This window comes from Punica granatum, chromosome 2 (assembly GCF_007655135.1).
Source record: "Punica granatum isolate Tunisia-2019 chromosome 2, ASM765513v2, whole genome shotgun sequence".
NCBI lineage: Eukaryota > Viridiplantae > Streptophyta > Magnoliopsida > Myrtales > Lythraceae > Punica > Punica granatum.
Window position 1 is genome coordinate 36,423,986 of NC_045128.1, and position 9,811 is coordinate 36,433,796.

The 9,811-nt window shown below is 43.4% G+C and overlaps 1 protein-coding gene across 1 annotated transcript; it reads right to left on the reverse strand.

Annotated features, from left to right (window-relative positions):
- Nucleotides 1–6,698: 6,698 nt before the first annotated feature.
- LOC116196352 (putative clathrin assembly protein At1g03050) lies at nt 6,699–9,386 on the reverse strand. Its single transcript, XM_031526026.1, has 3 exons — nt 8,736–9,386; nt 7,790–8,344; nt 6,699–7,466 (listed from the first exon to the last, which is right to left on the reverse strand). Exons 1-3 carry the CDS (start codon nt 9,367–9,369, stop codon nt 6,904–6,906), a joined length of 1,752 nt encoding a protein of 583 aa, XP_031381886.1. The 5' UTR covers nt 9,370–9,386; the 3' UTR covers nt 6,699–6,903.
- Nucleotides 9,387–9,811: the final 425 nt, after the last annotated feature.

A 9,811-nucleotide genomic window follows, 5' to 3' on the forward strand; every position in this document is an offset into this window, starting at 1 on the left:
GTCGGCCAGTTTTCATGTTCATTATTGTTACGGAATTGTGATTCGGGTTGAATTCATGCGCGATCCTCCCACTTGCGAACAACCTGCAAAAGAGAAAGATTGAGGTGGTGGTCTGATTTTCCTCTCCGTCATTCAAGTCAACCAAGGTACTCACGAGAGCAGTAATACGTCCCCCCTAGACAGTGGGCGTACGTTGATATTTATACATGATCATGAAAATATTCGTTACCTTATTTAATAGGATTCTCGATATATCGCACGAATATTGTATCTTCTTAAATCAGGGAAGATACTCGGGCTCCACACTGACCCTGGCAAGTCTCGTGCTTCGTTGGGCTTCGCTGAGGTCAGTGGAGCTTTGTCCCTTAATGGGTTTTAGAGGTCCTCAATGGCCCATCAAGTGTCGGGCCCAAAACTCTGTCCCCAACATTGCCTCCCTACTTGGGCACGTGCTCGTCGCATGCTCTAGGATAAGACCGCCACTCGTCGCTATTTGGTTCACGATAACCCATAACAAACACAATGCCACCATACCCCAACTATCAGATCGAGTTCATCTCATTGTCCGGTCGAGGATCGCTCCACATTCATGAACATAGATGCACCCTAGCCGTTAGATCAAAGCTGGGACAGAAACCCTCAACCGTTGGATCACACGGCGTTTTGGCTTCGCAGCTTGTAGCAGTAACGATAAAATTGCTACCCTTACATCGCCTTAGCCAAGCGAACCCTCCGGCTTTCGAGGCCTATAAATACCACTGCCTTTAGCCTTCCATCCTCACTTGCAATCAAAAGTTGAAGCTATTTTAATTTTCTTTCTCTCACTACTTCTTCAGAGACCATCACTTTCTTCCTTAAACCTCCCTCCATCACTTGCTCAAATGGCCAGAAACAACCCTTCCAAGACTATTGGTGATGCTCCCACCAACACCGATACTGTAAGGACCTTCTCGTCTAGGGCCGAAGGTAGGAAGGTCTTCGAGGTCAATTAGATCTCTCGGGATGAGTTTGTGAGGGCTGTCATTGAGGCAATTGAATATTCTGGATCTTCACGGATAGAGGGATGGCGATATTGGAGTTAAACATAGGGATCCCCATCATCCTCCTCTCCATCTCCGTGAAGCGTTCCTCGATCATCTTGTTGACCTCCTTTGGTGTCAGCAGGGTCAGAGGTGTCACTATGGTCGGAAGCAGCTCCGCAGGCTGGGAAGCACTATTCTCCTTCAACACCTTCTTCTATTTCTCAGGAGACTCCGAGTGGACCGAACTTACAAGACGATTGGTTACGTCTTCCTCCGATCCTGTCATCTCATGCATGATCATCTTGGAGAAAGCATTCTCCCGACGCTTGATTATGGCGTGGACTTATGCCCTAAGAGCCTTGGGAAGGCTGTTGATTACCTGCTCATCCTGATCATGGGCTTGAGGAGGTGGGACCCTACCGGCTGTGCCTGGAGCAATCCTGGGGAGTTGCACATCATTTGAAGGGTGATTCGAATGCCGATCGGCCCTGCTATCTCCAGGGTTCACTCTCGAATTTGCTTGACTTCTGGTCACAAGTATCGTTCTAGCCTTGAAGTGTCCAAACACGAACAAGAACCGGTAAAAACTTAAACTTTTCGCACGATTTCCATAGAGGGCACCAATGTTACGGACTTGTGATTCGGGCGGAATCCACATGCGATCATTGTGCTCTCGAATAACCTGCAAAAGGGAGATCGGGGTGGTGACTTGATTTTCCTCTCCGATGTTCAAGTCAATCGGGGTACTCACGAGAGCAATAATACTCCCCCCATAGACAATGGATGTACCTAGATATTTATATATGATTATGAAGATATTCGATACCTTATCCAATAGGATTCTCGATATATCGCACGTATATCGTATCTTCTTTAATTTGGAAAGATACTTGGGCTCCACATTGACCCAGGCAAATAGCATGCTTTGCTGGGCCCTTGCCGAGTTCTGCTGAGTCCAACGGAGCTTTGTCCCTTAGTGGGTTTTAGAGGATCTCATGGTCCATCAAGTGTCAAGTCCAAAACTTGATGTCTAACAATTACTAATCGCAATGGTTATGAGATTGAAATGTTGGTCAATAACCGTAAGAAGGAAACCTCCAGCGATTGACTTCCAAAGAAAGTATGTCCCAAGCCCGTGCTTGTCATTGAATCCAGATACCACCTCTCTTGATATTAGTCGGAACTACAAAGTATACGGTACGTGTAATTCTTATCATTGAAAGCCTGTTTTGTTTAGCAGATGAGATAAGATCCCCGATTTCAATTTAGATGAGGTTTAACGTACGGTACTGATAGGATCCGCATAAATTTTGCGGGAGATGATATATGCTCAGACGTGATGATGTAATTCAAAAAAGTGGACCCGATGGAGCAATGTCAGCTCAATCGCATCTATGTGTACAATAGGCACATTGAGAGCAACAACATGCAAATGCCCTTTATACCTTTTGTACTTTATTATATTTGGATTTATTTATTTAATTATAAAAGTTTTTGGGGTCACCAAATGCTTATATACAGCAAAGGTGGTTGCTTAGGGCAGCATAGAGTCATGTGTGATGCAATCACTCGCCCCACCAAGTGCACCACTCGCACGAGCCCCTACTATCTTCCCCACTCCAATGGGTGGACCACTATCGATTGCAAAAGAAATACTTCTTTTTTGTTTCTTCTCATCGTGCATTTTTTTTTTCTTTTTGTTTCTTATCTATATTTGTCTACGAATAAAAAGACCGATGTAAAAATTACTGTTCCTTAAGCCATGAGTTGGTAGCTCAATTGATAATGCCATGATATTCAAGATTTCAGGTTCAAGTCTAGCTATTAGGAGTGAAACTGGATGCATGGGTATGTTCGGATTTTTAAAAAATTTTGATTCCAATTTCTTGGACCGGTTTTTCTAGGCATAAAAACCACTTGAAAATCTTTTGAGAATAAAAACCGACCACTCACGGTTCGATTTTTTCAGATGATTTTCTCAGGTCCCGAATATGAAAAAAGAAACTTTTACGCCCAAATTTTTTTTCAGAAAACATAACTAAGTATGAGATACAGAATAAAGCCTTAAAAATAGAGTAAAATGTATGTATAAGTAATATATTAAATTTCGGGTGGATCGGTACTGGTGTATTTTGGTCAGGGCCTCTTATTTTCGGTTCGATCTTGTTTGGCTCTAAAAACTACCCTAAAATCATATAGGTGGAGAGAAACCCAAAGTTAAAAGGTCGGGTATGTTCGGGTTTTCGGTTTTTTTGGGTTTTTTCTTATACTCCTACTAGCTACTTGGAGACTTGAGAGCAATTAGGGAGAAAGTCCCTCTATTTATTGCGCAGTCCGATTGCAGCACTACTACTTTGATTGTAGTTGCTTCTACCAAGTCTCATTGGGGTCGCAATAACGAGCACAAACCTTTGGATCCTTATGTAATTATGGCTCAAATTGAACACTTTGCAGCAGGGTTCAGGCTACTATGATTACATCATGTGGGGGTTGGTACGCAATTTTCCCTCCCTTGACTCCTTTTGCTCATCAGAAAAAAGAAAATTTCAATGCTCCCGAGAACATGGCACGATATGCAGGGGATGACGTATTACCGGAACTTGGCATGCTTGACAGCAAAAGCTAATTAAAGATGCATAAGATGCATCGCTTTCTGTTATTATTCGTAAGGTGAGAACATGGTGCCCCCTTTCATTTTGAAAAAGCTTATGATAGAGAAGATTGTGTGCAGTCCACGGCTTCCATATTAGTGCAAAATGATTTCGGCTCAATCTTTGTGTCAAAATTGAATATTCCGCACACCACATTTGAGTTGACAATTGAGATGGAAGCTAATCATTAGTTTGGAAACTCACGGTTTCAATTTAAGCACTATGGTTGCCCCAATTTTTTTTTTAAAAAAAAAAGTAAGCAAAAGGACTTTTCATTGGTAAAACCCTTTAAAATCATCTACTCGCGGCAGCGAGACCGGCAAGCGGCCGAAGCTCTGGTGTGATCCGACTCGGTGTTGCAACCGGTGCTATTTTTAGCTACCTTACGAGCCATTGGTGAGTTGAATCCTTGCCTTCAAATCGAAGGAAGTGGCCTCACTGCGTCGCTCGTAATTTTTGATAAAATAGATAATAATAATAATAAAGGAAAAAAAAAGAGTGTAGTATAATACCGCATGTATCGGGAAGCTTGTTGATTTGGTATTAGGAGGATGATCTTTTTTTTTTTCAGTGAATGTGTCTCAGAAAGTCTATTTAATTATACTAAACTTATGTGTTTCCCTTTGTAACAGGAAAATAAAACGAAAAAGCTAAATTCGTTATGTGATTAATACGAAGCCCAAATATTTCAAAAGCCTAATACAATTACGCGATCGGCCCAATTCTCTTCAGGGAGAAAGTATCTAGTGAAACCGTTGTACCACATCAGCAGTGACAGGTGGTGACACTAACCATCACAATTTAACACGTGTCCGACATGCTTCGTCTTTGTTTTAAGTGACAAAGTGAAATAGCAACCTCAGCTTGACTTTTGCAGCATGTGGACTTTGAAGAATCCGCAACTCCAGTGACTTAGTGCATGCCTCCCATTAGATTGACAGACCAATTTCTGTTGAGATGGAAGACAAATTTTGAAGAACTAAGCTTATTGGACGATCAATTAATTCTAGTTTCATGGCTTCGCATGTGATTCGCAATTCGCAGCAGGTTGTATGTAACTCTACCAATCTCGAGCAGATTTATAATTGCAGATTCATAAATATAGATCTGCGGAGCTCTTTGAATGATTGCATTATGTATATGATCCTTGTCATGAAACATGATCGAAATAACTAACTCGACATTAGTTCACCCGATAAGAATTTGAATTACCTTGAATGACTTTTAAGCCGGTCCCAGAAACGTCACGTGGGATTGATCATGTATCGAATCACCTACACTAATGAACATGAACGACGCCGGCTATGGATTTTCACTACATAGTTGAGCGGGAACTAACACGATTGAAAGTATAAGAATACTTTAAACTACAAAGCAAAGCAAAGCTAGAAAATCGAAAACCTCAATAATGAATAAAGATAATAGGGCAAGAACGTATCATATCGTACAATTGTTCTTTATTGCAGCAAGGTTTTTTTTCTTGGGAAAGTCTTCTTACAAAGTTTAGTAATCTAATCTCAATCAAGCAAAAATTTGAATATGAATATGCCTAATAACACAGGTGATAAACCTGCTAGGGATGAGTAGAATTACATATAACCCTCTAATTGGGAGCTTCTTGTGAATAAAATGCTATATACAGCCATGGAACTAAAATTGGTAGTCCAACCAATAGACTTCAAAATGGGTCTTCAAAATTTGTCTTCCACCTCAACCTGATCCGTGACTAGTGGTATTAGCATGCTGTTAAATCACTAAAATTAACAGTCTTAAAAATGGGTTTTCCATCTCAATCTAATGGGAGCTTGCACCGAACCATCAGAATTGGTTCGATTCGATTAGGCTGTTCTTCGACTGGGTCCACTGGGTTGCAAATCCTCCCTCGCTCATTCTCATCGGGGGCACTTTACCGGTGGCCTCGCAGAGTACTGAGCACATACGTGCTCACCAGACGGGCAACAGCCTCCTGGGGATCACAACCATCGCCGACCGACTCCACGGTGGGCCAATTTCGGCTAATCAGAGAGCCGAATCACCCCTGAATCCAAAACATCCTCTCACATATCAGAACACAAAAATACATTATTCTTTTACGATAGAAGAGATCGATTCCAAATAAAGGGACCCTCAAGCCTTGCACTTCTCGTAGTCGACATTGTTGAGATCACCCGATAGTGTAGAGAGAGCTTCTTCCTCAGACTGGCGAGGCGAAGATAGTTTCCCTCGTTAGAGTCCTCGCCTGAGCTCCCCATGGACTCCACTGGAGTTGAGCTCTGACAAGTCAGACTGGTTACATGCACCAAGGATTTTCCATCTCTACCGTCTGCAATGGCTGAAAAAAGAAGAAGAAGAAACAATGGAGCGAGAGAGAGAGAGAGAGAGAGACGACGCTTTCTCTCTCCAGCTGCAGCTTTCTCTGTTGTCAAGGCGGGAGTTGGCAAATTCTTCGTCTCAACTGACGACGTTAAAGTGGATGGGAGTTGCCGTTAATTGCCCGCGAAAGCTGCTGACGAAGCATGTCGGGACACGTGTTAGATTGCTATTGGTTTTATGTCACCACCTGTCACTACTGATGTGGTACAACGTTGTCCCTAGATACTTTACCCAATTCAGGCTCGTATTTTAAATCTCAGATCACCCGCCAAGAACTGATCAGACGGCATACAATGATCACTCCCGTTCTCTCTTCTTCTTCTCCTCCTATTGCAATTTCATGATTATTTTCCCTGGATTGTGCTCTTCGATGCAGTGTAGCTGCTCTGACTTGCCGGAACTCTTGGGTTTTGGGACAGCCAAGAGTCGATCAAGGAAACGCAATCGAAGGCGATCATATTGCAGTTGTTCTGTTATAAATGTGCTGAAAGCCTGAAACCTCATTCATACACATTGGTCTGGGTTTCCCGTCTGATGATCCCTGCTAAGTTAATGTTTGTGTCTAGTCATGTTCTGCAGTTTCTTACTTGTTCATGAAACAATGAGATATGGCCCGAACTATGCATCTAAGATATGGTGAATTTCTGTCGGTCACAATTATGTTTCAATTAGTTTGCTAACAAAGTATCGGTAATCAGTACATTAACATGACCACAATTTGCTCACGTGAAATGAAACTAATCCAATTTGCCCGTGAACTCAGCCATAGGCTTCCCTAATTACAGAATTTTTATGATCCAGCCACGTGGAATTGATACGGATTAAAAGATCTTCCCTACCTGCGAGAAGCTATGGATTTAGTACTGTCTCGTATAAACTCCCGCGTTGTATGGATGTCCCGCTCCAATCTGCCCTTGCCTCCCCAGCCCAGCATATTGCTGCCACATTAACTGCTCATCCATCAAAAGCTTTTGCTTTTTCTCCATCTCAGACATTTGCACGTAAGCCGGTGGCGCCACTGCTAGAGAGGCTGCAAATGGATCTCCCCCAGGGGTTGTGGTGCCACCATTCTGTGCTGGTGGTGCAGGCAAAGCGAGCATGGCAGGCCTTCCTGCGGACCCCAGTGCAACGCTGCTGGCGCTTCCGCTACCTCCATAATTCGCACCCGCTTGTGCTATAGCCCCTTGTTGGTACATCCCATCGAGCAGGGTCATATCGAATCCACCGCCTAGCGCTGCATTCTGATTTTGTAAGTTGCTGGCTGATTGTACGAGTGCGTTTTCCCAATCTGCTGAACCACTAGGAAATGCTTCCCAGGCCAGCGGACTTGGTCCCGAGCTTGCTGTGGGTGCACCATCACCATCAAATAAAGCCAGGGCCAACTTGTCTGCATGCTCTTCGCTTGTAACGGCATCATCACCTAAAGAAGGAGAAACATTTCAGAAACATACCACATCACTCTTTCAAGCTCGAGTACGTAGGTTCGTCTTTATTCTAGCTACTGTTTCTATTTTATAAATGACTTATACTTGTGCTATACTTTCACAGGAATGGTAATTGAGGTTTAGCTAAGCAAAATGCGGCTATCATGACGTATACCAGAGGAAAATTTTATGTTTGTTAAATTAAGTAAAATTCGGCGTTACGAAATTGTTTAAATTTATGAATAGTTTGAAAAACTTTCTTCGCTCAAAAATAAAAGCACAAGCTTCCCATTAGCCTCTAAACAATTTCCTTTCTTACCTAAGTTTAGTAGATCCGCTTCTTGTTGGACAGTCTCCTTGTCCTCTTCCTTTGGTTCTTCTTCCTTGTCAGGCTTTTCCTCTGGAGCCTCATTGGTATTAGCATCCACAGGGGCCGGCAGCGCTTTAGTAGCGTTCGGGTCTTCCTCTTGCTCTGCTTCCGGTTCATTATTCAGTTGATCTGAAGTGTTTACCTTCTCTGCCGTTTGGTTGCCTTTTTTCTTTTCTTTCTTGCCTTCTGCAAGTGCTGTCTTATCACGGATCAATTCGTCCATGATGTCTAGCCTCTTTTGCGTGATCTTTTCAACTTCTGGGTAATCAGAAGGCCGGGCGATGCCGAAGTCCTTGGACCAGGCGTAGAATGAATCTAGCTCATCAAATTGCTTGCCTATCCGAGTAAACATCTCATAGACCTTCACGCTTTCAGGAATATCCATTTCCATGAATCTATCAACAAAGATAGCCATGAGTTCGACTATCTCGTGGTAGATCTGGAAACTTTCTTTCACCACTGAATAAAGAGCCAAAAAGACAATCCTGTTGTTCTTAGCTCCACCTGATCCGATCCGAGAAGGGAGTGTAAAAAGCCTGTCAGTAACTACCAATTGAGCAATTCATAATTTTCGAACCTACATTGTTATTTTCTCAATTGAACTCTGGGTGTAATTATGCTACCAGATTTACGGCCACGATTGCTTGATGTTTATTCTACAGTGAATATAATGCGTGAAAGGTTCTTCATGCAATCTGGATTTAGAGGAATATATGCCAAAATTTGACATTTTTTTAATGTAGCTGACGTGCTGCATTCTTTTGTTTCGCATGTTCTTCTTGTCATCATGACGTTATTCAAATTAAGGAGTGATGATAATGGTACTCGAAGAGCGTTCTTCCGGTGAGTCTCTAGCTTCCTATTGATGATAATGGGTGTAAGATGCTACACCAACCTGTTGGCTTGCATGCGAGGAAACGGTCTAGGATCTGTTGCAGATGATGCATCTTGGAGAACATTTGCTCGACTTTCATTTCACGGACTGGCGTGGCCTTGTGGGGTTGGTGAGCCTCTTCTTCTTCTTCATCGAGTCCGAACGTACTCCTCTTCCCTCTCCTTCCCTGCATCCTGTAGTCCAGCCTTTCATCGAGATACAGGGCGAACGTGCGGACGAATGCTGAGTAGTCCCAGGCGTTGGACCTCGAAGTGTCTCGGAAATCAGACATGTTGAGGAGGCGGGTCCCTCGCCTTGTCGAGAAAAAGATTTCCTCCTCATACGCAGGGTCGCCATCGGCCAGCAACCGGTGGATCAACACGAGGGACTTGAGCGCCACCACCCAATTCTTGGTCTTACTGAGGCGCCTAGAGAGAGTGTTGACGCAGGCGCTTATGTGGGCACGGGAGTAGCACGTCAAGCTCAGGATCTCACGGATGTGCCTCTCGTCCGCTGGGAACTCCTCGTGACGAGTCGCCTTGACGATGGCCACGTCAAGGTCCGAGAGGGAACTGCTGTTCCCGACTTTTGCTAGGCTGATGCTGGTCTGGTCCTTGACAGCCCCGATGGCTTTTCGCAATTTGCTCGGAGCCATTTCTTTCGTTTTGTTTTAGCTTTTCTTACCGAACGTGACGATGTTTAGCAGAAGAGGAGGAAGGAGAAGAAATTAAAACGTAATAAGGAGAGCTGGTCAGACTAAGAAGGTGGCGTTGACGTGATTTAGGGGAAAGGGAAAAGAACCGGCCATTAACGGTCAATGAAATTTAGTTTCTCCTCTGTTTCTTCTATCTTGTCTAAAATCGATCGTTTTCGTATTATTATTATTTTTTCTTTCGTTCTAGATTTTTTTTGGGGCATCCTTCCTTAGTTCTCGACCGGACAGGGTGTCAGTCAGGGTCCTGATTTCGAGCGAGCCGTAGAATGGCCTCAAGTTTAGCCTGAGAAAGCGGTGGGAATTTGATTGGTGTTAATTTAGTTCTACAAGACGGAACAGAATTTGAAGAGAGGAGGGACTAAAGGGTTAACTGTTTGTCAAT

Coding starts and splice junctions, on each gene's coding strand:
- LOC116196352 (XM_031526026.1), bottom strand. CDS start 9,369: ATGGCTCCGAGCAAATTGCGAAAAGCCATCGGGGCTGTCAAGGACCAG. Junction 8,345..8,735: donor CCTCGCATGCAAGCCAACAG/GTTGGTGTAGCA, acceptor GGATCGGATCAG/GTGGAGCTAAGAACAACAGG. Junction 7,467..7,789: donor AGCGGATCTACTAAACTTAG/GTAAGAAAGGAA, acceptor CTCCTTCTTTAG/GTGATGATGCCGTTACAAGC.